The 26,797-nt window shown below is 33.5% G+C and overlaps 2 protein-coding genes across 4 annotated transcripts; both read left to right on the forward strand.

Moving 5' to 3' along the window:
- Nucleotides 1-829: 829 nt before the first annotated feature.
- LOC116139477 (inositol hexakisphosphate and diphosphoinositol-pentakisphosphate kinase VIP2-like) lies at nucleotides 830-16,284 on the forward strand. The gene is made up of 30 exons (XM_031425142.1): nucleotides 830-1,161; nucleotides 1,291-1,350; nucleotides 1,440-1,486; nucleotides 2,462-2,545; nucleotides 2,979-3,042; nucleotides 3,446-3,599; nucleotides 4,350-4,420; nucleotides 4,912-5,016; nucleotides 6,034-6,126; nucleotides 6,899-6,973; nucleotides 7,665-7,750; nucleotides 8,506-8,709; nucleotides 8,790-8,889; nucleotides 9,015-9,085; nucleotides 9,552-9,633; nucleotides 9,835-9,993; nucleotides 10,186-10,228; nucleotides 10,426-10,508; nucleotides 10,641-10,703; nucleotides 10,787-10,861; nucleotides 11,346-11,471; nucleotides 12,330-12,571; nucleotides 12,795-12,839; nucleotides 13,034-13,100; nucleotides 13,479-13,550; nucleotides 14,382-14,635; nucleotides 14,717-14,774; nucleotides 14,904-15,071; nucleotides 15,464-15,538; nucleotides 16,222-16,284. Exons 1-30 carry the CDS (start codon nucleotides 1,096-1,098, stop codon nucleotides 16,282-16,284), a joined length of 2,955 nt encoding a protein of 984 aa, XP_031281002.1. The 5' UTR covers nucleotides 830-1,095.
- A 992-nt stretch (nucleotides 16,285-17,276) lies between these two features.
- LOC116139519 (inositol hexakisphosphate and diphosphoinositol-pentakisphosphate kinase VIP2-like) lies at nucleotides 17,277-24,805 on the forward strand. 3 transcript variants are annotated; one of them, XM_031425183.1, is made up of 17 exons: nucleotides 17,277-17,349; nucleotides 17,821-17,897; nucleotides 18,099-18,257; nucleotides 18,450-18,492; nucleotides 18,690-18,772; nucleotides 18,905-18,967; nucleotides 19,051-19,125; nucleotides 19,621-19,746; nucleotides 20,605-20,846; nucleotides 21,070-21,114; nucleotides 21,309-21,375; nucleotides 21,754-21,825; nucleotides 22,657-22,910; nucleotides 22,992-23,049; nucleotides 23,179-23,346; nucleotides 23,739-23,813; nucleotides 24,066-24,804. In XM_031425183.1, exons 1-17 carry the CDS (start codon nucleotides 17,319-17,321, stop codon nucleotides 24,327-24,329), a joined length of 1,902 nt encoding a protein of 633 aa, XP_031281043.1. In that variant the 5' UTR covers nucleotides 17,277-17,318; the 3' UTR covers nucleotides 24,330-24,804. The 3 variants fall into 3 exon arrangements, with proteins under 3 accessions (XP_031281043.1, XP_031281042.1, XP_031281044.1); XM_031425182.1 differs by having other exon boundaries at nucleotides 17,283-17,386; nucleotides 17,816-17,897; nucleotides 24,066-24,805; XM_031425184.1 differs by having other exon boundaries at nucleotides 17,327-17,386.
- The last annotated feature ends 1,992 nt before the right edge of the window (nucleotides 24,806-26,797 follow it).

A 26,797-nucleotide genomic window follows, 5' to 3' on the forward strand; every position in this document is an offset into this window, starting at 1 on the left:
CCTAAAGTTTTATAAATATCATAAACAACCCTTTAAATTTTGACATTTTAAACAATCCTCGTACAAATTTTCAACAAAAAATTAATTCATCAGTAGGGATGATGATGCAATAATCAATCTTATAGATTGAAGTATATCAAATTGTAATGAAACAAAATTAAGATATAAACGAGTTTGAAAATGCGATGAGTTTTATTATTTATACTAATACAGATGACAAATGCAATTAGAGGAGTGTTGTACAATGTTTATAGTCTTCCTTGTTAGAAAGAAAGTAACTCTTTAAGTAAAAGTTAGAAGTTTTTTGATAACACTAGTTTTGTCATTTGCAAAGGATATGGTTTATCGCTTGGTATGTTTTAACTTTTCCCCTTTAATAGTCATTTTTGCAAGTCAAGCCCGTAATCAATAAAATAAGTTTTTGTATCTCGTTTCTTCATTGTTGATAGATTTAGATTCACTTATATTAGTTTTAAATTCATGTAAAAGTTTAAATTTTCATCAAATAAATTTTTTAACCTAAAGTCAAAAAATTATATAATCCATTAGTTATGACAATTGGGTTACTGCCTTTGTTTAGGACAATTCCATTCCCATATAATCGGTTTCTAACTTTCTATCCCTAAATTTGGCAATAATTATAAAAATCGGTACCTTAGATATGATAACAAATATAAGGGGTCTTATGGATATTTTTCTAAATAAACCCCAACACTATGATGACCTTTCGACGTCATCGTCCTTGTCTATTTGCAGCAGCAGTTTGCATATTCTCGAATCCAAAATCTTTATCCCCAAACACTCCTTTTAAATAACAAATTTATTTCTTTTCACTCTTCCTTTGTTTTTTAAATTTCGCTGCCATGCGTCTTCCTTTCAGCTTTTATCTGAATCTCGTGCAAGTGCAACTCCACCAAAACTCACCGTTTCTGCCTTCTCACTCCAGCACGTGATTTCCGTTTCTCCGTTCTTCCCATTTTTCTCGGCCTCTCCTCTCCTCACCTCGCCTCGCCTCGCCTATCCTCTTTATATTCGCTTTCAACGACACTCTGCTCCTGTCGCTTTTTCACCACAACACACACACAAGACAGAAAGATGGGAGTTCAACGCGCAGGTGTTGATAAGAAAATAACCATTGGTGTGTGTGTTATGGAAAAGAAGGTGAAATGTGGACGCGAGGTCTTTTTCTCTTTTTATTTTTTAAAATTTTGTTTATTAAATTCAAACACGAAGAAAAGTTTTTATATATATTTATATTTGATGCAAGTTATATCTGATGTGAATTTATAGGTGTTTTCAGCTCCGATGGGACAGATTTTCGAACGATTACAAGCATTTGGTGAATTTGAGGTTTGTTATTTTCTGTTTCGGTTTCTCTTGTTTTTGTTTATATACGTAGTCGTATTGATCTCTTGTTTTCGTTTGTATTATTGTTGTAGATCATACATTTTGGGGATAAGGTTATCCTTGAAGATCCGATCGAGAGGTACGAACTTGTAACGTAAATGCATTTCCCATGATTAGCTGAAACGCTAAGTTTAATGATGATGATTTCAGGTGGTCGCTTTGTTTTATTGAATTTTTTGAATTTCGAGTTTGTGAATTTAACTAATAATTATTAATGAATTAATGAAAGCAACTATTGGTTATCTGTTCTTGAATTTGTTTATAGCGGGAAAACTAGATTTGGAGCTTTGAAGGAATATGTTAAGACAAGTTGTAAGTTTTAACCATGTGGCTTGAGAAACAGAGGCTTGTGAAGATGAATTCAAAGTGTATGCTAGATATGGATACTTTTAGCTGAAAGCTGTCAAAGACTATTTTTATTTTTGTGCAAATGAAAGTTTTTGGGCTTTATTGTTTGGTGTAACTATTATTAATATTATAATTTTTCAGCGCTTTATCTTATTGTTGGACATCTATTTTCATTCTAAAGAACAGAGTTACTCTGTATTGCTATGTTTAATAATGTATTATGAATATTCGAAGAAAATGCAACTGTTTAAAAGCAATTTCCTTTTCCTTGTATTTCTTGCTTTCTTTTATTTTTTTGGATGATAAGCATTCATATTGTGTTTTGAATGGAATTGTTTCTCAGTTCTTAGTCTTTTTGTTTCTTTATGGAAACCTGGTTGACAGCTATATCGTTTTTAATAAAAGGTTTCTAGTTTCTTATTGAATAAGAATTCTCTGTTTGATGCATGAATTGGGTCTAAATCTAACAGTCAAAGCGATAAAATAAATAGTTTTAAAGCGATTCGCACAAGTTAGAGGGGATAAATTAAGGAAAGGTAAAGTTATGACACATGCTTATACACATGTTGACATAACCTGGGTATTAACTTGGTGACTGTATTATTTTGATCATATACATATTTGTTTTAGCTGGCAAGTCTTCAGAATTTTAAGAATATAGTTAGCTTCTAGGAGATGACCAAATTGTGATATTTGCTTATTTCAGCTGGCCTATCTGTGATTGCTTGATTGCTTTCTATTCATCTGGTTATCCCCTTGAAAAGGCCGAGGCATATGCTGCATTAAGAAAGTAAGTTCTAATTCTGGTTACGTCCAAACTTAATGGTTTTCTGCATTTTTGAATTTCCTTTTTGATTTGATTTTAAATTATTTTTTTCCTTATAATGCATGTTGTTAGCTTTTATTTTTATTTTTTTTATTTTTTGCGTACTTGAGATATGTTTCTTTGGTTTTCTTTAACTGAAATAATTTCTTTGATTAAAAGAAGCATTTATTGTCCCATCTTACACACATCAATATATAATCTTGTATGACCTATCCTCCAATGTTACCATTTTAGCTGCATCAATCTTTTAAATCTGTTTCAGCATCGTTTATTATAATTAAATGGAAGTCGCTGGTTTTATGGCCTTCTAGCTAAATTTTCACTTAAGATTTGATTGTTATGTAATGAATACTTCTCTTTTGTACTTATCTTGAAACTTGTGATACGCTTATATTAGGCCTTTTTTGGTAAATGAATTGGAGCCTCAGCATCTTCTCCATGACCGAAGGAAGGTATACGAGGTATGCATTCCAATTTTCTATCTTTTTTGAAGGGGTTGTGTCTTTTCTCTGATCATGCATCCTATTGAAGCAAGTCCAATGTAACTTTTATCTTCACCTGAATGCTAAGGTGATCAAGCTTTTTGTATTGGTCTTTGTCCATATGCTGTGGGAATATATATATATATATATAGAATGATGTTCAAACTTTGAAGATGCATGTCTCTGAATTTCTTTTCCTTTTTTTTTTTTTTTTTTATTTTGTGGGGGGAGGAATGAGGTTAAGCCCTTGACCATTCTTAGTCAAAGATCCTCTTTTATTACAAATAGAAAAACAACTTTACTATGTTAAGTATACTTTTGTAATGTATCCATTGTGCGAACAATCCAATGATATATGCTAGTAATTTTTTTGGGATCTCAGCGGCTTGAAATGTTTGGAATCCCAGTTCCAAGATACGCCCTTGTAAATAGGGAAGTACCATATCAGGAGCTGGATTTTTTTGTTGAGGAAGAAGATTTTGTTGAGGTTCATGGGAATCGCTTCTGGAAGCCGTTTGTAGAGAAGCCTATTCATGGTGAGCTTGCCCTTGCTTTTTGCCTATATGTTGCTTCTCCTTAATATTCTGACTGATAACTGGGATAGATTCCTCTATCAGACGCGTCTTGTATCTACAGATCCTTGAGTTGTGCTCTCAGAATTGTATAAAATGCATTAATTTAAAATTTGGCTTGTTGGAGTTGTCATGGTAGTGAGATTTAGTTTGCAGCTTCATCATTTGCATCATTCTAGGTACTTGAGGAGTAAGAATAATTGTGTATCTATATGGTAGATAATGGAACTGTTCATTACTGTATGTAATGCCTCACAGCATACATGTATATGTTGGTGACACCATTATTATTCTTACTTTTTTCTGAATTTGATTTTATCTATTTGCAAATTTGTTGCTCAATTGCTTGTAAGAAAAACGTATTTGATTAAAAAAGAAATTAAAAAACTCAAATGCAGCTTGGGATTTGCTTGTTTTTGAGTTTCAACAGCAGCAATTGAATAATTGTTAAAGAACTGTGAAGTCATAAACACAGGCAGTTACAAATTAATGTACTGTTCACATTGGAATTTCAAAATTTAATTTTTCATTCTGTATTAAAGGTTCTTTTAACATCTTAATTTGATTAGTAAATGCTACTAGAGAGCCTAATATATGATATTTGCTATGAATTCAGGTATTTAGCTGTTCTATTTGTAACTTATGCCTCATTTTTCAAAATTTGCTGTTCCAGCGTGGATATGTGGCAATGACTCATTTTGTGCTTTTGTTAAGGGGATGATCATAGTATTATGATATACTATCCAAGCTCAGCTGGTGGAGGTATGAAGGAATTATTTAGGAAGGTGAGCATCAATTATTGGCTATTTGTTTGTAATGTTTGTACTTAAAATGCTCTTGCTTTGATTTCATCTGTAGCACTAATTCTAATATCATTGATGCCTAGGTTATTCTTCTACGCAAAAGATATAGGCATTTTTGATAGATTAAAATTATGTAAGAATAATGATTTGGATGTCTTATCGGCTCTAGCTGCCTAAGAATGCAACCTGTTTTTAGTTAGGCCAGACTTGAGTTCTTCTTCTGCTCATAAAAATAGCTAACCCAATCCTGTCTGTTGAGCAGGTGTGAGTTGTTTTGTGGATCCTGCTTAGCTTTTGCCACTTTTTTCTGATAATGCTTTGAAACACTGTCATCTATATTGTGATTTAGTTATCACATATTAACATGCCTAGCAGCTTGTCAATGCTTTTTGTGATGGTTCCTATGTATGTACTGATGAATTTTATATTATTGTCCATGATTTCTCTTGTATGCAATCATTTTCTGATTGTAGGTTGGAAACCGGTCTAGTGAGTTCCATCCAGAGGTCAGAAGGGTGAGGCGTGAAGGCTCATATATATATGAGGAATTTATGCCAACAGGAGGAACAGATGTCAAGGTTGTATATAATGTTCAATGGATGGGTTTGTTATTACTCTAGGCAGCTTATGTTTTGGTTCTTTTAAAGCTTATTGAAAGCTAGGTCATTGCTGAACTGATAGTTATTTCTGACAATTGAGGATATTGCATGTGCCCTGAAAAGTTTTCATCTTTTTCTAACTTGTTACTTCATCTTTCTAGGCTATTGACTTGAATATTGCATGAAACTGAATAAAGTAGGTTTATTGAGATTATCATCTAGATAATGATGGTGAGGCGTCAAGTAATGGTCAGAACTCAGATATTCATATTGAGAATTTAGGGAACAGAATATTAAGGATTTGTATATCCTGTTAAACGAAGAAAAATTTCCCTTGCTAATGACTTTTACATTTTGGATAAAAAATTATTAAAACAAATAGAAGTTAGTTTGTTGGAAATAAATCATGAAATGGAAATGCAAGTTAGAATTATTATATCAAAATCTTTTTAACTTGACATAAAATCAATACTAAATTCAGATCGCAATGGCATTTTCAGTAGTGTTTTTGTTAGTGGTGCTGATTTTGATCGTAATTAATTTTACTCTGGATGGCAGCTGAACCATGCTTAATTTTTAGTAAAGGTATAGATAACTAAGAAGAGCAAGGCCCCACACACCCAAAAAAAAAAAAAAAAAAAAAAAAAAAAAAAGAAGAAAATGAAGAAGGACAAAATCTAACATGTGTATGGTGTAATGCCTTCTTATAAGGAGGTTTCCCACTGCTTTGCCGACTAGATATTTGGTTCTTGTTATGATGCTCTTGCTATGTAAAATTTTTGGGATATTCTGCTCACTGTAAATGGTCTTGGTGAATTGTAGCTTTATTCTTTGTTGTTCTAATATGTTGTTTCAGTTCTTAGTGTTCATTCCATTAAATCTGAAATTATTTCATGTCTGTCATAACTGCATGCACTCTAATCTATGTAATCAATTTAGTTGTTCTACTTCGATTTTCTGCAATTGATTTTTTTGAGTCTTTGTCGAATAATATAGGTGTACACAGTTGGCCCTGAATATGCTCATGCTGAGGCAAGGAAGTCTCCTGTTGTTGATGGCGTTGTTATGAGAAATCCTGATGGCAAGGAAGTAAGTATTGCACACCACATAAATGGCTTATGAGATTATGCATCCTCTTCTCTTTTTTGTCTTTTCTTCATCCTTGCGTTCTATTCCTCATGTGTAAACCCAAAATTTGAATGCTCTGTTCTTTAGCTTCTTGTCATTTTTTCATGTTTTCTGGGCACTTACCATTGTGTGAGTTTGTACCTTGTCCACACTTTAGAATCAAGAAATATTTTTGTTTTCAGTGTACTTAAATAATTAATTTCTAGTATTCATACACAATAAGCACCAAGCATGAAAGGTGCCGTGCAAACTAATACACGCTGTTGCAGGGAATGATGCTCAACCAGAAACTAAGGATTATAATTTAGGAAACATTTTTAACTTTTAGTGTGTCTAGGGACTTTAACTATTTGAATAGATTTGGTTTTCTTATTTGAAGTAGATTAATTTTTTTTGTTTGCCACTATAAATAGGTTTTGATCTACTTTTCTTAGCAGAGCATATGATTGATTTTGGAATAAAAAACACTGGTCCTTTGTATCATAGTATGTCTGCCTCCTCTTGGAATTCTCATTTCTATTTCTTAGCTTGCATTCTCTGTGATATCTGTTCATTTCTCCTTTTATCAGTCTTTATTTTGTGTTTCTCTCTTTTTCTCTCTCTTGCCTACAGTCATTTTTTTTCCCTTTTTTGTGTCCTGTATCAATTAGTACCAAGGCTTTCTTTCTCCTACAGGTAATTGTTGAACAGTATGGTATTTGAAATTTATTTTTGTTATTGTTTCTTTTGGCAGGTGAGGTATCCTGTATTACTGACACCTAATGAGAAGCAGATGGCTAGAGAGGTTTGCATGGCATTTAGGCAAGTGGTATGTAAATATGTTAACAAGTGTACAATTCTGTTTCTCCACATTTCAATGTGTTATTCTTTTAATACTGGACTCTGGTTCTATTTTCTTGCTTGTGGTATGATTAACTTCCAATATTTCTCTTAAATGATTGATAGGCATAGTATATCAATGAGTTTTTATTCATTTATCATTATATTAATTGTATTGGATAATACTTCTTTGGCTAATGAACGTAGCTAGAGATCATTAGATTGTTTACTTTCACAATGTCTTCTTCTTTTTGACTTCTGTCAATCCTTTTTATTTGAATGTTAGCTTCTTGAGCTATTGTCTGCAGCTTTTCGTTTAGGATATGCTTTGCTATGCTGGTTTTTGAGGTTCTGTCATTTTAACTTGTTTTTTTAACAATTTTTGTAATATCATTGGAGGTTTTATTTTTTAATTGTCTTTAAACCCCAGAAACTTACTTTCAATGAGCCCAATGGGAAAGTGGGTAATGCAGATTTGATAAAATTATTATGGGTTTTGTTCAGAGTGGTGTTGCATTTGTTGTATAATTGCATCATTCTATTCCTTCTGGCTGTTAAGGAATATATGGCTACATAACACATATGAATGCTTTTACATACAATCTGTAGTAAGGAATTTCATAATTACACACAGAATAGTTATTCTTCAAACTGTTTCTTTAAGTTCTTGTTGTGTACAGGTTTGTGGGTTTGATCTCTTGCGTTGTGAGGGGCGCTCTTATGTTTGTGATGTAAATGGGTGGAGCTTTGTTAAGAACTCTTACAAGTAATGCTTTGTGAATTTATTTTGTTGTGTAATTACTTTTTGGTGGTACTTGTCCTTTTATTAACTGTTTTTGTTTTTAAGGTAGAGTAGCAAAATTAAACCTTATGTGTACATATACACACATTTGGAGATACAATATTTATTATCCTCATTAGTCCATTTAGATTTAATACCTTTCACATCATCCCCTTTCCTAAGTGGGAAAAAAGAAATATATCCGTGACTTTCCTTGTCTGATGATGTGGGACTATAGCAGAAACCAACTGAAATAGTAAGGAGAAGGAAAAGAGAGTTGAAATTTGAAAGAAAAAATAGAGAACTGAATGATAAAATTGAAGAAGAAAAAGAGAATAATAATAGAAGATATATACATGGATAAGAAGGAAAAGAACAGAAGAAGTGAGATTAGGGACCGATTGATCAGAAAGATAGATGTTGCAGAAGGCAAGAAATAAAGTAGAGGGGGGAGAGAGAGAGAAAGAGAGAAAAGGCGTAAAGAAAAGCAGAGAAAAGAAAATAGGGATTTCTAACTTCTTCATGCAAATATTTCTAATGTCAACCCATGAAATTGACTGATCTTCATGATGACTTGAAAGGTAAAAGTATGGCTAAGCTAATGTGAGTTGTTAGATCCCCAAATCTCTTGTGCAATCTTGAGAGACCTTACCAGCTAAGCTAAGTGTTTGTACTCACATGCACAGTTTCTCATGTTTCTTTGATAAGCAAGTAAATATGGTTTCTCTTTCTGAACACAGGTATTATGATGATGCTGCTTGTGTGCTAAGGAAGATGTTTATAGATGCGAAAGCTCCTCATCTCTCTGCAGCAATTCCACCTATCTTACCATGGAAAGTCAATGAACCAGTCCAGCCTTCTGAGGGACTAACTCGTCAGGGAAGTGGACTCGGCACATTTGGGCAGTCTGAGGAACTACGTTGTGTGATTGTTGTTATGCGCCAGTACGTTATAGTATTTCCTTTTGTATACCTGATCTAGTAGAAAACTTTCTCCACTTCTTAGTTCTATTTTATATGGGCAGTGGTGATAGAACACCCAAGCAGAAGGTGAAGTTGAAAGTTACAGAGGAAAGACTGCTGAACTTGATGTTAAAGTACAATGGAGGGCGTCCTAGATCCGAGGTGAATATTTTGTTACTTGTATTGGAAGAATTAAATAAAAAAGGAAAAAAAAAAAAAAAAATTCATTTATGCAGTTATCTATAAATTCAATGATTTCTGACATTTCATGGGTATCTTTCTTGCAGACAAAACTTAAAAGTGCTGTCCAGTTACAAGATCTGTTAGATGCCACAAGAATGCTTGTACCTCGTTCAAGGTTTCATTTCATATGTGATAATTTACTCATTTAATGTGTAATGACAGTTGATGCTGGCACATTATATGCAATTTACCTTCACCACCACCGTCTAAAAGTAAATTTTCCTAGCGATGCTTTAATGTATGGCTTGAGATGTCAGAGAACCAAGCTAACTAAAGAATGAAGCCACTCAAACGTGGGTTTGCTTAAATAAATATTTGAAGTTAGCCCTATTCATACTATTGAGGAGTTCAAATGAATCCTGATAAATGGTTTAGTTCTAACAAGCTGTACTTGTCAATTAGTTTGGTGATTAATGATAAAAAGATTCAATTTGTTGGTTTTAACTTGAGAGACATGCATCTATACTGATATAAATACATTCTTACTTGTAATTGTCATACTATAAATTAGATTCTAAAAGTTTGTGTACTGATTCTGAAACAGCGTTGGTGATTTAATAATGATTATTTGTATCATGTAGACCAGGTCGTGAAAGTGACAGTGAGGCAGAAGACATAGAGCATGCTGAAAAGCTTCGTCAAGTTAAAGCAGTGCTTGAAGAGGTTAGTTTCTCTTGGAGCTTTATATATGATTGATTTTAAAATTAGGGCAGTAATGGTTAGTTTGCAAGGTGTGTAAAGTGAATTCATTACTTTTTAAATGAATTTTATTCCAGATAATACTGTCATTATCATAAGGATACAATTAATTTGTCCTGAACCATGGTTTGCTATGTGTCACTTTGAAAATATTTTGCTGTGCAGGGTGGGCATTTTTCTGGCATTTATAGGAAAGTTCAACTAAAGCCGCTAAAATGGGTCAAAGTTGCTAAAATTAATGGTGAAGGTGAGGAAGAGCGGCCAGTGGAAGCTCTGATGGTTCTTAAATATGGAGGTGTACTTACACATGCTGGCAGAAAGCAGGTGTTGATTATTAGTCTCATGGATACATATAATTTGTATTTGCATATATAATTAAAGTTTGATGGTGATACTGCTGAGAAGTATATTCTTGCAGAAATTATTTTCTGGAAGACATATTTAGTTCTCCTACATTTCAGTAGATTTCTAAAAGCTTTCTTTGATTTTTTTTTTTCATGCGACCATTTGATGCAGGCAGAAGAGCTGGGTAGATTTTTCCGAAATAATATGTATCCAGGTCAGAATAATGGATCCTGTTGTAAATATTTGTAAATTCATATTTGTTTAGACATAATCATGTCCTAAGTTGACTTAGTTATTCCCTCCAACGTTTAGCTATAATTGAAGAATAAACCACCATTTGTGAGTTCTGATATAATATCAGGTATTGATGTCTTTCTGTGCTTTTCTTGATGAGGTGTTATATGATTTCAGGTGAAGGTACTGGTCTCCTGCGCCTCCATAGCACATATAGACATGATCTTAAAATTTACAGCTCTGATGAGGGTCGTGTACAGGTAATGCTTTAGTAATGCAAATAAAATTATAGAATTTAGTCTTTGGTGCCTTCATGTTTAAAGTATTAAATTGCTAAATATGTCTTTGACATCTTTAATAAGTTACATCATAAAGAAGGTATTTGTTGACAGATGTCGGCAGCTGCATTCGCCAAAGGCCTCCTTGACCTTGAAGGACAGTTGACGCCAATCCTGGTATGTACTCTTACCTCTTGATAGATTTTTTTACTGTTGCTTGACATTTTATGTATATCACTGAATTTTTCATCTTTTTCAAGGTTTCCCTCGTTAGCAAGGACTCCTCTATGTTGGATGGACTTGATAACGCTAGCAGTGAGATGGAAGAAGCCAAGGTCTATCTATCTCCTTGACTTGATTTATGCATTATTTCATATATCATATGCCAATGCTCAAGAAATTGAAATTCTAGGTTTAATGGGTGCTCTGTGCAGTCATTTCTTCTTTTGTTTTGGGTTTAAGAATATATTCAAAAGAGTGAGGCATATTTTATGGTTCTGTTAGCTACATACATGCATGCTATTACTGAGTATTATATGTTTATTTATGCATGGATACATTTAAGCATGAACAATAGACCAATGCTACTCTCATTGTAGCAAAGTAGGTTAAATATCACATATCACTTGATAACTTTGAGCTTGGGCTGTAGGATACTATTGGCTTCTGAGAGACATGAATGTGTACTCACGAGTTTTTTATTTTTAAGCATTTACTGAAGTTTTGGAATGCTGTTCTGATGATAGATCTTTTTTATTTAATTTAATTTGTTTATAAATGTTTTTAGTTTTTACCTTCTAAAATTTAAGCTCTTTGCAGGCTAGGTTGAATGATATTATTATTAATGGGTCAAATAAAAGTCATAGGAATGGATCATCTGAATTCCCGTGGATGGCCGATGGAGTTGGACTTCCCCATAATGCTTCTGAACTGTTACCCAAACTGGTAACTACATTTTTTTTAAGTTCAATATTATACTCTTAATTGCTCATTCTTCCCACCTTCAAATATGCCGCCTGTATTAGGTAAACAAATGCACTTTCTTTAAGCAACATAAGATGAGGCCCAAGGCCCCAATGCATTTATTGCTTTATTGTTTACATTTTTGTTTTATTTATTTCTACTATTGCTATGTTCATTATTGCATTGCTTGGCTGGCTTGCTTTATCAGTGGATTTGACTTAATCTTTGATGGAGTCTCAATGTTTCACCAGATTTTTTTTTATTTTACATTTGTACCAGATTTTTTTGTTGGTTGATGTAATCTATGCCAAAAGCAAAAAGTGGTTCCATTAAAAATTAAGTTATATGTGATAAATCGAGTGTCTGATTTTTGCATGTATAATTCTTGAACTATCAAGATGAAGACATCCACAATGCAGTGATTGCAGATTGAGTAATCTGATTCTCATTTTTTCATGTAGCATTTTATGTTTGCTATAGCCTTAAATGAGCAATTGCACAATTAAATATGAATTCCCAAGATTGATTTGCTGGGAGGAGATGACCAACTTATGTGTGCCAGTTGACTAATTAGATTTTTAGTTTGATGCTTTGAAGGGTTGCTGCTACTGGAGTCTTTTATGGACACTGCAGTGTGCTTTTAGCATTTGTTTTTGGGTTGAATAATTCAGTTAGAAATATGCAAATATAAAAGAAAGAAATTTTTTTTATCATTGTGTTTGCTTGACTCTGCTGCAACTAATTCACTTTTGTTATCAAATCTCCATAATGTATTTTTCATTTTCCAAGTGGGGAAGATCGGTCCAAATTTATCATACTCCCTTTTCTTGTCATAAATAGGTAAAATTGACTAAGAAGGTCACGGAACAAGTAAGATTGCTTGCCAAGGATGAAGATGAGAATCTTGCTGAGACAAGTGCATATGATGTCATTCCTCCTTATGACCAAGCCAGGGCCCTTGGTAAGACAAATATTGATGTTGATCGTATTGCTGCCGGATTACCTTGTGGTAGTGAGGGATTCCTTTTGATGTATGCTCGGTGGAGAAAACTTGAAAGGGACTTGTATAATGAACGGAAAGTGTAAGTTCTTATTTGTTCACTGCAATTATGCCTGGATAGGATTGTTTGTCTTCTGCTGGTTGCTTATGTTGTATTTCCTTTCCCACAATGGTGTGAATCGTGTTATTTGATTTAAAGCCGTTTGAAAATTGTCATTCTAGACACTTGTGCTGTGTTAGTGTGTAGTCTTAGCTCTAAGGGTCAGTGTTCTTTTAGTAATACTGACCATTGGATTTACATGCAGCCGGTTTGACATAACACAAATTCCAGATGTTTACGACTCTTGCAAGTAAGTCATCCTTTCTCATTTTGTGACAGTAAGTTAGCAGAATATACTACTTAGTTTGTCTGCTACAAAAGATTAACCTGACCACAATTTTTTTACTGCATGCCAATAGTATAAAAGATCCTTGGTCCTTAAAACTTTCGCCAATTCTATCATAACCCTTAGACTTTGTGTTTTCTTTTACTTTTCTTTGACAGATATGATCTGTTGCATAATGCTCACCTTAACCTAGAAGGATTGGATGAACTCTTCAAAGTTGCTCAGGTACAAACAGAATTAACTGTTCTTTTAAATTGATCTTTAAGGGGAGATTATCTGCATCTTTATCTCTCTTGCATCATCAATTTTATCGAAATAGTATTGCATGATACTTCCATTTGTTATGATATAGTAAGGCAGGTATGTCGAACCCACAACCATAACTCTATGGGGGTACTTTTATGCAAGTGTAATCTTTCCTGTATCACTTTTCATGACTGTGCCTTACAGTCTAGAAAATAAATTGTCTCTTTACTCTGGAGTGAGAAACCATTTCTCTCAAGTACAAATTCTAAGAAGCTAAACCCCTCTTGTATTTTGCACATACTGGGACAGGGGGTCATTGTCAGAACTTGTCTTAATATCTGGATATTGTAAATGCAGTTACTTGCTGATGGGGTCATCCCAAATGAGTATGGAATTAATCCAAAGCAGAAACTGAAGATTGGTTCAAAGGTGAACTCTAAACTGTTGCATATCTCCCTCTCTACTTTTAGAATAATTAGTTTGATCTGATATCCTCATTTGGCTTCCTACAAAATTCCTATTTACTGAAAAGGTTCTTGATGAAACTGGCATATTATTTGATCACTGATCTTTCCTTAGCATGGGGTTCTTTAATTTATTAGCCAAGAATATTAAGAATAAAAACTATAGGAGCTGAACACAATTGATGTTTTTCCTACAAAAGAAATTGTGTGTTAGTTTTCTTTTAGCTAGTTTATATCCATGTAGGTAATAATATTTACAAACAATTTGGATGTATATTCGGTAATACTTTTACAGTGGTAGGATAAAGGATATGACAAGGTGAAATTGGAGATTATGTAACTGATTTTCAAAGTTTTGATAATGCCATTTTGTTTAATACTCTGGAGATTACATATATTGATGATCTTTCAAAGATTTATACGATCTTATTCTTGGGCAAACAAAAAGTTAATCAATTTGGTACTGGACTATTCTAGAAACATGTCAAGATCATGTGATTGTTTTTTCATAAATAGACTCGAAAATTCTATGAAGTCTATAAAGCTCTTAGAAAACATAGACCAAATTTAAACCTAAAAGCATAACAGAAGTCATGCTTTGATACTTAGGGAAGACTTGGCACTCGAAGCTACTTTTGTGTTTATAGGTTCTGTTTCCCTTCCATACTTTGCTTATTATTGTTTCATATCTTTTTGAGTATGTTGTTTTTGCCTCTTCATATGCCAGTAGACGGTAGATCCAAATTATATTATTGAATAACTGAAGATTATGAATTATTATTTTGCTGTGATTCAGATTGCTCGTCGTTTGTTGGGGAAAATTTTGATTGATCTGAGGAATACTCGTGAAGAAGCAATTGGTGTTGCTGAATTGAAGAGTAATCAAGAGCAAGGTGTGACGATTTCTAAGACTGAAAAGGAAGATACAGATTATCTTTCAAAGCATTTTACCAAAAATGATGACACGAGAAGAACTAGTACCACTAGTGAAAAGTCAATGGATCAAGATGACGATGATGATAAGGAGATCAAATACCGTTTGGATCCAAAGTAAATAATTGAACCTCTCAAATTATATTTCATTCCCTGTTGTAAAGTTTGCCATCTTATGCTTTCCTTTCTGTTTGTCAGGTATGCTAATGTCAGAACACCTGAACGCCATGTTCGGACACGTCTTTACTTTACATCAGTGAGTATAATATGCCGAAGATTTACATATTTGACCTTTTATATTTCTAGAGATGATCAGTTTCGTCTTTTCAATTATTTGATGTCGAACATTCTCATGATGTTTAATTGGCCTAAATTTGAATGACAGGAATCACATATCCATTCTCTCATGAATGTTCTTCGCTACTGTAATCTGGATGAATCTCTTCAGGGAGAGGAAAGTCTTGTATGTCATAGTGCTTTGGAGCGTTTGTGTAAAACTAAGGAGCTTGACTACATGAGCTATATTGTGCTGAGGATGTTTGAAAATACAGCGGTAAGTATTCTCTTTTGAGAGAGCTTTCTTCGGTAGGTATTTCTAGTTTATTAATAGCATGCCCTTTTAAATACTGCAAGGTCAATTGTGAAAACGGTCTTCATGGAGCCAGTTTAGACTGCTCAGTCAGACTGGTGAACTGGGCCTTGGTTGGTTTGATTTGGAGTCTTGTTGGACTGAAGCTTTTAAAATCAAAGACACCATATAATCTCTTGGCCATTTTGTTATAATCAGTCTTTGAGTAAATACTGTGAATTAACGACGATCTAGATTTTTAGCAACTTTTAGGGACAAATAGTAAAGGTATTATGATACATCAGATCCGTCTTGGAAAACTAGAATTTATGAAATTATTTTTCTGAAGCTGTTGTGTTTCTGAATTTGAATTGCAGGTACCATTAGAAGACCCTAAAAGGTTCCGCATCGAGTTGACCTTCAGCCGTGGGGCTGATTTATCCCCTTTGGAGGTAATGCATTTCAGTTATAATAGAGAGAAATCCAATGATGGGTTGGACTTCCCCATAATGCTTCTGAACTGTTACCCAAACTGTACTACATTTTTTTTAAGTTCAATATATACTCTTAATTGCTCATTCTTCCACCTTCAATATGCCGCCTGTATTAGGTAACATGCACTTTCTTTAAACATATGACTACATAAGATGGCCCAAGGCCCCAAGGCATTTATTGCTTTATTGTTTACATTTTTGTTTTATTTATTTCTACTATTGCTATGTTCATTATTGCATTGCTTGGCTGGCTGGCTTTATCAGTGGATTTGACTTAATCTTTGATGGAGTCTCAATGTTTCACCATTTTTTTTTTATATTACATTTGTACCAGATTTTTTTGTTGGTTGATGTAATCTATGCAAAAAGCAAAAATGGTTCCATTAAAAATTAAGTTATATGTGATAAATGAGTGTCTGATTTTTGCATGTATAATTCTTGAACTATCAAGATGAAGACACCACAAGGCAGTGATTGCAGATTGAGTAATCTGATTCTCATTTTTTCATGTAGCATTTATGTTTGCTAAGCCTTAATGAGCAATTGCACAATTAAATATGAATTCCCAAGATTGATTCTGGAAGAGATGACCAACTTATGTGTCAGTTGACTAATTAGATTTTTAGTTTGATGCTTTGAAGGTTGCTGCTACTGGATTCTTTTATGGACACTGCAGTGTGCTTTTAGCATTTGTTTTTGGTTGAATAATTCAGTTAGAAATATGCAAATAAAAAGAAGAAATTTTTTTTATCATTGTGTTTGCTTGACTCTGCTGCAACTAATTCACTTTTGTTATCAAATCTCCATAATGTATTTTTCATTTTCACGTGGGGAAGATCGGTCCAAATTTATCATACCCCTTTTCTTGTCATAAATAGGTAAAATTGACTAAGAAGGTCACGGAACAAGTAAGATTGCTTGCCAAGGATGAAGATGAGAATCTACTGAGACAAGTCATATGATGTCATTCCTCCTTATGACCAAGCCAGGGCCCTTGGTAAGACAAATATTGATGTTGATCGTATTGCTGCCGGATTACCTTGTGGTAGTGAGGGATTCCTTTTGATGTATGCTCGGTGGAGAAAACTTGAAAGGGACTTGTATAATGAACGGAAAGTGTAAGTTCTTATTTGTTCACTGCAATTATGCCTGGATAGGATTGTTTGTCTTCTGCTGATTGCTTATGTTGTATTCCTTTCCCACAATGGTGTGAATCGTGTTATTTGATTTAAAGCCGTTTGAAAATTGTCATTCTGACACCTGTGCTGTGTTAGTGTGTATTCTTAGCCTAAGGGTTGTGTTCTTTATAATACTGACCATTGGATTTACATGCAGCCGGTTTGACATAACACAAATTCCAGATGTTTACGACCTCTTGCAAGTAAGTCATCCTTTCTCATTTTTGACAGTAAGTTAGCGAATATACTACTTAGTTTGTCTGCTACAAAAGATTAACCTGACCACAGATTTTTTTACTGCATGCCAATAGTATAAAAGATCCTTGGTCCTTAAAACTTTCGCCAATTCTATCATAACCCTTAGACTTTGTGTTTTCTTTTACTTTTCTTTGACAGATATGATCTCTTGCATAATGCTCACCTTACCCTAGAGGCTTTGAAAAAAAAAAAAAAAAATTCATTTATGCAGTTATCTATAAATTCAATGATTTCTGACATTTCATGGGTATCTTTCTTGCAGACAAAACTTAAAAGTGCTGTCCAGTTACAAGATCTGTTAGATGCCACAAGAATGCTTGTACCTCGTTCAAGGTTTCATTTCATATGTGATAATTTACTCATTTAATGTGTAAAGACAGTTGATGCTGGCACATTATATGCAATTTACCTTCACCACCACCGTCTAAAAGTAAATTTTCCTAGCGATGCTTTAATGTATGGCTTGAGATGTCAGAGAACCAAGCTAACTAAAGAATGAAGCCGCTCAAACTTGGGTTTGCTTAAATAAATATTTGAAGTTGGCCCTATTCATACTATTGAGGAGTTCAAATGAATCCTGATAAATGGTTTAGTTCTAACAAGCTGTACTTGTCAATTAGTTTGGTGATTAATGATAAAAAGATTCAATTTGTTGGTTTTAACTTGAGAGACATGCATCTATACTGATATAAATACATTCTTACTTGTAATTGTCATACTATAAATTAGATTCTAAAAGTTTGTGTACTGATTCTGAAACAGCGTTGGTGATTTAATAATGATTATTTGTATCATGTAGACCAGGTCGTGAAAGTGACAGTGAGGCAGAAGACATAGAGCATGCTGAAAAGCTTCGTCAAGTTAAAGCAGTGCTTGAAGAGGTTAGTTTCTCTTGGAGCTTTATATATGATTGATTTTAAAATTAGGGCAGTAATGGTTAGTTTGCAAGGTGTGTAAAGTGAATTCATTACTTTTTAAATGAATTTTATTCCAGATAATACTGTCATTATCATAAGGATACAATTAATTTGTCCTGAACCATGGTTTGCTATGTGTCACTTTGAAAATATTTTGCTGTGCAGGGTGGGCATTTTTCTGGCATTTATAGGAAAGTTCAACTAAAGCCGCTAAAATGGGTCAAAGTTGCTAAAATTAATGGTGAAGGTGAGGAAGAGCGGCCAGTGGAAGCTCTGATGGTTCTTAAATATGGAGGTGTACTTACACATGCTGGCAGAAAGCAGGTGTTGATTATTAGTCTCATGGATACATATAATTTGTATTTGCATATATAATTAAAGTTTGATGGTGATACTGCTGAGAAGTATATTCTTGCAGAAATTATTTTCTGGAAGACATATTTAGTTCTCCTACATTTCAGTAGATTTCTAAAAGCTTTCTTTGATTTTTTTTTTTCATGCGACCATTTGATGCAGGCAGAAGAGCTGGGTAGATTTTTCCGAAATAATATGTATCCAGGTCAGAATAATGGATCCTGTTGTAAATATTTGTAAATTCATATTTGTTTAGACATAATCATGTCCTAAGTTGACTTAGTTATTCTCTCCAACGTTTAGCTATAATTGAAGAATAAACCACCATTGGTGAGTTCTGATATAATATCAGGTATTGATGTCTTTCTGTGCTTTTCTTGATGAGGTGTTATATGATTTCAGGTGAAGGTACTGGTCTCCTGCGCCTCCACAGCACATATAGACATGATCTTAAAATTTACAGCTCTGATGAGGGTCGTGTACAGGTAATGCTTTAGTAATGCAAATAAAATTATAGAATTTAGTCTTTGGTGCCTTCATGTTTAAAGTATTAAATTGCTAAATATGTCTTTGACATCTTTAATAAGTTACATCATAAAGAAGGTATTTGTTGACAGATGTCGGCAGCTGCATTCGCCAAAGGCCTCCTTGACCTTGAAGGACAGTTGACGCCAATCCTGGTATGTACTCTTACCTCTTGATAGATTTTTTTACTGTTGCTTGACATTTTATGTATATCACTGAATTTTTCATCTTTTTCAAGGTTTCCCTCGTTAGCAAGGACTCCTCTATGTTGGATGGACTTGATAACGCTAGCAGTGAGATGGAAGAAGCCAAGGTCTATCTATCTCCTTGACTTGATTTATGCATTATTTCATATATCATATGCCAATGCTCAAGAAATTGAAATTCTAGGTTTAATGGGTGCTCTGTGCAGTCATTTCTTCTTTTGTTTTGGGTTTAAGAATATATTCAAAAGAGTGAGGCATATTTTATGGTTCTGTTAGCTACATACATGCATGCTGTTGCTGAGTATTACATGTTTATTTATGTATGGATACATTTAAGATACATTTAAGCATGAACAATAGACCAATGCTACTCTCATTGTAGCAAAGTAGGTTAAATATCACATATCACTTGATAACTTTGAGCTTGGGCTGTAGGATACTATTGGCTTCTGAGAGACATGAATGTGTACTCACGAGTTTTTTATTTTTAAGCATTTACTGAAGTTTTGGAATGCTGTTCTGATGATAGATCTTTTTTATTTAATTTAATTTGTTTATAAATGTTTTTAGTTTTTACCTTCTAAAATTTAAGCTCTTTGCAGGCTAGGTTGAATGATATTATTATTAATGGGTCAAAGAAAAGTCATAGCAATGGATCATCTGAATTCCCGTGGATGGCCGATGGAGTTGGACTTCCCCATAATGCTTCTGAACTGTTACCCAAACTGGTAACTACATTTTTTTTAAGTTCAATATTATACTCTTAATTGCTCATTCTTCCCACCTTCAAATATGCCGCCTGTATTAGGTAAACAAATGCACTTTCTTTAAGCAACATAAGATGAGGCCCAAGGCCCCAAGGCATTTATTGCTTTATTGTTTACATTTTTGTTTTATTTATTTCTACTATTGCTATGTTCATTATTGCATTGCTTGGCTGGCTTGCTTTATCAGTGGATTTGACTTAATCTTTGATGGAGTCTCAATGTTTCACCAGATTTTTTTTTATTTTACATTTGTACCAGATTTTTTTGTTGGTTGATGTAATCTATGCCAAAAGCAAAAAGTGGTTCCATTAAAAATTAAGTTATATGTGATAAATCGAGTGTCTGATTTTTGCATGTATAATTCTTGAACTATCAAGATGAAGACATCCACAATGCAGTGATTGCAGATTGAGTAATCTGATTCTCATTTTTTCATGTAGCATTTTATGTTTGCTATAGCCTTAAATGAGCAATTGCACAATTAAATATGAATTCCCAAGATTGATTTGCTGGGAGGAGATGACCAACTTATGTGTGCCAGTTGACTAATTAGATTTTTAGTTTGATGCTTTGAAGGGTTGCTGCTACTGGAGTCTTTTATGGACACTGCAGTGTGCTTTTAGCATTTGTTTTTGGGTTGAATAATTCAGTTAGAAATATGCAAATATAAAAGAAAGAAATTTTTTTTATCATTGTGTTTGCTTGACTCTGCTGCAACTAATTCACTTTTGTTATCAAATCTCCATAATGTATTTTTCATTTTCCAAGTGGGGAAGATCGGTCCAAATTTATCATACTCCCTTTTCTTGTCATAAATAGGTAAAATTGACTAAGAAGGTCACGGAACAAGTAAGATTGCTTGCCAAGGATGAAGATGAGAATCTTGCTGAGACAAGTGCATATGATGTCATTCCTCCTTATGACCAAGCCAGGGCCCTTGGTAAGACAAATATTGATGTTGATCGTATTGCTGCCGGATTACCTTGTGGTAGTGAGGGATTCCTTTTGATGTATGCTCGGTGGAGAAAACTTGAAAGGGACTTGTATAATGAACGGAAAGTGTAAGTTCTTATTTGTTCACTGCAATTATGCCTGGATAGGATTGTTTGTCTTCTGCTGGTTGCTTATGTTGTATTTCCTTTCCCACAATGGTGTGAATCGTGTTATTTGATTTAAAGCCGTTTGAAAATTGTCATTCTAGACACTTGTGCTGTGTTAGTGTGTAGTCTTAGCTCTAAGGGTCAGTGTTCTTTTAGTAATACTGACCATTGGATTTACATGCAGCCGGTTTGACATAACACAAATTCCAGATGTTTACGACTCTTGCAAGTAAGTCATCCTTTCTCATTTTGTGACAGTAAGTTAGCAGAATATACTACTTAGTTTGTCTGCTACAAAAGATTAACCTGACCACAATTTTTTTACTGCATGCCAATAGTATAAAAGATCCTTGGTCCTTAAAACTTTCGCCAATTCTATCATAACCCTTAGACTTTGTGTTTTCTTTTACTTTTCTTTGACAGATATGATCTGTTGCATAATGCTCACCTTAACCTAGAAGGATTGGATGAACTCTTCAAAGTTGCTCAGGTACAAACAGAATTAACTGTTCTTTTAAATTGATCTTTAAGGGGAGATTATCTGCATCTTTATCTCTCTTGCATCATCAATTTTATCGAAATAGTATTGCATGATACTTCCATTTGTTATGATATAGTAAGGCAGGTATGTCGAACCCACAACCATAACTCTATGGGGGTACTTTTATGCAAGTGTAATCTTTCCTGTATCACTTTTCATGACTGTGCCTTACAGTCTAGAAAATAAATTGTCTCTTTACTCTGGAGTGAGAAACCATTTCTCTCAAGTACAAATTCTAAGAAGCTAAACCCCTCTTGTATTTTGCACATACTGGGACAGGGGGTCATTGTCAGAACTTGTCTTAATATCTGGATATTGTAAATGCAGTTACTTGCTGATGGGGTCATCCCAAATGAGTATGGAATTAATCCAAAGCAGAAACTGAAGATTGGTTCAAAGGTGAACTCTAAACTGTTGCATATCTCCCTCTCTACTTTTAGAATAATTAGTTTGATCTGATATCCTCATTTGGCTTCCTACAAAATTCCTATTTACTGAAAAGGTTCTTGATGAAACTGGCATATTATTTGATCACTGATCTTTCCTTAGCATGGGGTTCTTTAATTTATTAGCCAAGAATATTAAGAATAAAAACTATAGGAGCTGAACACAATTGATGTTTTTCCTACAAAAGAAATTGTGTGTTAGTTTTCTTTTAGCTAGTTTATATCCATGTAGGTAATAATATTTACAAACAATTTGGATGTATATTCGGTAATACTTTTACAGTGGTAGGATAAAGGATATGACAAGGTGAAATTGGAGATTATGTAACTGATTTTCAAAGTTTTGATAATGCCATTTTGTTTAATACTCTGGAGATTACATATATTGATGATCTTTCAAAGATTTATACGATCTTATTCTTGGGCAAACAAAAAGTTAATCAATTTGGTACTGGACTATTCTAGAAACATGTCAAGATCATGTGATTGTTTTTTCATAAATAGACTCGAAAATTCTATGAAGTCTATAAAGCTCTTAGAAAACATAGACCAAATTTAAACCTAAAAGCATAACAGAAGTCATGCTTTGATACTTAGGGAAGACTTGGCACTCGAAGCTACTTTTGTGTTTATAGGTTCTGTTTCCCTTCCATACTTTGCTTATTATTGTTTCATATCTTTTTGAGTATGTTGTTTTTGCCTCTTCATATGCCAGTAGACGGTAGATCCAAATTATATTATTGAATAACTGAAGATTATGAATTATTATTTTGCTGTGATTCAGATTGCTCGTCGTTTGTTGGGGAAAATTTTGATTGATCTGAGGAATACTCGTGAAGAAGCAATTGGTGTTGCTGAATTGAAGAGTAATCAAGAGCAAGGTGTGACGATTTCTAAGACTGAAAAGGAAGATACAGATTATCTTTCAAAGCATTTTACCAAAAATGATGACACGAGAAGAACTAGTACCACTAGTGAAAAGTCAATGGATCAAGATGACGATGATGATAAGGAGATCAAATACCGTTTGGATCCAAAGTAAATAATTGAACCTCTCAAATTATATTTCATTCCCTGTTGTAAAGTTTGCCATCTTATGCTTTCCTTTCTGTTTGTCAGGTATGCTAATGTCAGAACACCTGAACGCCATGTTCGGACACGTCTTTACTTTACATCAGTGAGTATAATATGCCGAAGATTTACATATTTGACCTTTTATATTTCTAGAGATGATCAGTTTCGTCTTTTCAATTATTTGATGTCGAACATTCTCATGATGTTTAATTGGCCTAAATTTGAATGACAGGAATCACATATCCATTCTCTCATGAATGTTCTTCGCTACTGTAATCTGGATGAATCTCTTCAGGGAGAGGAAAGTCTTGTATGTCATAGTGCTTTGGAGCGTTTGTGTAAAACTAAGGAGCTTGACTACATGAGCTATATTGTGCTGAGGATGTTTGAAAATACAGCGGTAAGTATTCTCTTTTGAGAGAGCTTTCTTCGGTAGGTATTTCTAGTTTATTAATAGCATGCCCTTTTAAATACTGCAAGGTCAATTGTGAAAACAGGCTTCATGGAGCCAGTTTAGACTGCTCAGTCAGACTGGTGAACTGGGCCTTGGTTGGTTTGATTTGGAGTCTTGTTGGACTGCAGCTTTTAAAATCAAAGACACCATATAATCTCTTGGCCATTTTGTTATAATCAGTCTTTGAGTAAATACTGTGAATTAACGACGATCTAGATTTTTAGCAACTTTTAGGGACAAATAGTAAAGGTATTATGATACATCAGATCCGTCTTGGAAAACTAGAATTTATGAAATTATTTTTCTGAAGCTGTTGTGTTTCTGAATTTGAATTGCAGGTACCATTAGAAGACCCTAAAAGGTTCCGCATCGAGTTGACCTTCAGCCGTGGGGCTGATTTATCCCCTTTGGAGGTAATGCATTTCAGTTATAATAGAGAGAAATCCAATTAATTAAATTTTTTTTTTTTTTTTGGGAAACCTATGTGAACAACATTATACAAACTTATCTAAATCCTATTAGAATTTTCAATTTATATCAAAATTTTTATTGTGAAAAAACCCAATCAGATGGATTACTACTTTAAAACTACTCATGAAATTGCTTAACCGAGTGGATCTCACTTGTATAACAAGCTTGCCTCCGTTTTTTGTTTCACTTCGCAGAAGAATGACAGTGAAGCTGCTTCATTGCATCAGGAGCACACATTACCAATTATGGGTCCAGAGAGGCTGCAAGAAGTGGGAGCGTATCTTACCTTAGAGAAAATGGAAAAAATGTTTCGCCCATTTGCCATGCCAGCAGAGGACTTCCCTCCACCGTCAACCCCTGCAGGATTCTCAGGCTATTTCTCAAAAAGTGCAGCGGTTCTCGAGCGACTGGTAAATCTTTGGCCTTTCCATAAGCATGCTAATACCAACGGGAAGTAACTGAACCCACAATCTTATTCTCTTCTGAATTTGTTTCATATGCCTAATATGTTTAGCAATTGAATTTGTAAATCAGCCAAGGTGTGTGTCTAGCTCTCCTTGGGAAAATTTTGGATCAAAACTAACTTCCAACAACGAAAAATTTGTTGTTGGGAGAAGTCATATTCCTGAAACTGAATTTTGTTTGCATTATTCTTTTAATCTTTTCATTTGCCAATGTCAATAGCACATATAGGGGCACTTTAACAAAAGAAAGGTAGCTGGTGAACTTGTCAAGAAGTTTCTGTTCCAGTGACACTATCCAGTTAATAATTGATTTCAGTGTCCCATAGCCGTAGGGCCACTTTAATAAAGTAAAATAATTATTGTACATCAAAAAGCTTTTATTTATGTGGCAATCATTCATAAAAAAAAATGGGTAGCTTTTTGGTTCAAAAGTGAATGAAGTAATCTGTGCATAGTGGTCTTTTGCCTAAGCTTATCTTTCTGTTTTTTGTCCTTCTCTCTTTCTGCTTCTGGGCTTTTCAGCAATCATTATTCTTATTCCATGCTAATTCTCTGTTAGGATTTTCTGATATTATTTCTGTCAAGATCATACCTCTTAAATATTAATTCTATTTAACGTCTGAATTCAATGATATTTAAGTATGGTTTCTGATAGAATTAATTTCAAGACGTTCTTATTAGAGACTAACTATCCAGCTTAAGTATTATATAATATATATAATCAGTTCTTTTTAATATAGATAAAGAAAAAAAAAAATCAATATTTATTTTACAGATACTTTAGTATTTCACTTTGCGGAGAGGGTATAAAATATTAAATTGATAGGTTTATGATTTATGAATATAGAAGTCTATGCAGTAACGAAAGCGATAATTATTCGTGGGCCTATATTTGTTTACACGTCAATTCCATTCGTAAAGGAAATGCAATAATTTGGAACACTCACAACTNTTATATTTAACGTCTGAATTCAATGATATTTAAGTATGGTTTCCGATAGAATTAATTTCAAGACGTTCTTATTAGAGACTAACTATCCAGCTTAAGTATTATATAATATATATAATCAGTTCTTTTTAATATAGATAAAGAAAAAAAAATTCAATATTTATTTTACAGATACTTTAGTATTTTAATTTGTGGAGAGGGTATAAAATATTAAATTGATAGGTTCATGAATATAGAAATCTATGCAGTAACGAAAGTGATAAATATTCATGGGCCTATATTTGTTTACACGTCAATTCCATTCGTAAAGGAAATGCAATAATTTGGAACACTCACAACTAAGATTTAAAACATTACGATTGTGATTGAAATTTTAGCAAGCAAAGATGATTGCCAATACCTTTTATATATGTATATAAGGTTTCAATACAACTCTAATCTTATTTAAATATATTAATGTAACTCTGAAAAAAAAAAAAAAAAATTCAAAGCTTTCATATTAAAAAAAAAAAAAAAAATCTTGAAATTAAAATAAGAAAAAAAATGGCAATCTTGAAATTAGAGCATGCTTGTATTTGTTTGATTGTTGATAGTGACAATGTAGCAATATTCTAATCTATTCCTACATGCATATGTCACAGAATAAATGCACTAGCTAGTAGCTACTTTAATTAATGGAAGTCCCAATCTTTTAAGCCTAAAGTAGTTTCTTCCTTTTTCTTTAAAGAATTGGGTGTATTCTTAATTCCCTCAACACGTGTTGTAGAAGTCGTAGAAGAAGAATTAAAATTAAATTATACAACTCAAAATCAATTCATAATCTTGCTTTATCAAAGATTGAGTTGTTGTGTTAGTATAATACTACTATTCTAATATACCTATATATTCCTTTATTACAAAATCAACAAAAGGTGGTGGGCATGATATTCATCTCTAGGTAGAGTGGAGAACATGTTTAATTAATTAACCACCCCCTCCCGCCCCAAATTTAATTGATTAATTGAAGGGAGGCCTCCTACTAAGGGATTTTCGATTTGGGGACATGTGGCAATCTTTCAATGATCACCATCATTTCATGCTTATCTTTAATATGTGAAGAGGGTAACATGATGGGTACTTGAATTTTGTTGTTTACTCTATTTTTGTGTTAAGGGGCATAGCCATTTGCTTCTTTCTTGTTTTTATTAGTAGGTTGCCTACCTTTCATCTATCTAAATTAAGATTTTTAGCGATAGAAGAGCGTTAGGTATTTAATTTTGAGTTTGACAATACAGGGAAAAAAATAAAAATAAAAAGGACTCTATACAAGGAATTGCACACATAACCAACAAATAAAGACGTGTAAATGTTGTATGTGTTGATTTTTTTTTTTTTTTTTGATAACCGGAGTGTATGGGACAGCTTGCACACACCTCAACTAATTTTCAGGATCTATTAAACACTCTACAAGCATAAAGAACCAAGTAAACCACAATATAATTGTGGTAGATAGTCACAAAGTTTGTACCCAGGA

The sequence above is a fragment of the Pistacia vera genome, unplaced genomic scaffold (assembly GCF_008641045.1).
Source record: "Pistacia vera cultivar Batoury unplaced genomic scaffold, PisVer_v2 Contig351, whole genome shotgun sequence".
Classification (NCBI taxonomy): Eukaryota; Viridiplantae; Streptophyta; class Magnoliopsida; order Sapindales; family Anacardiaceae; genus Pistacia; species Pistacia vera.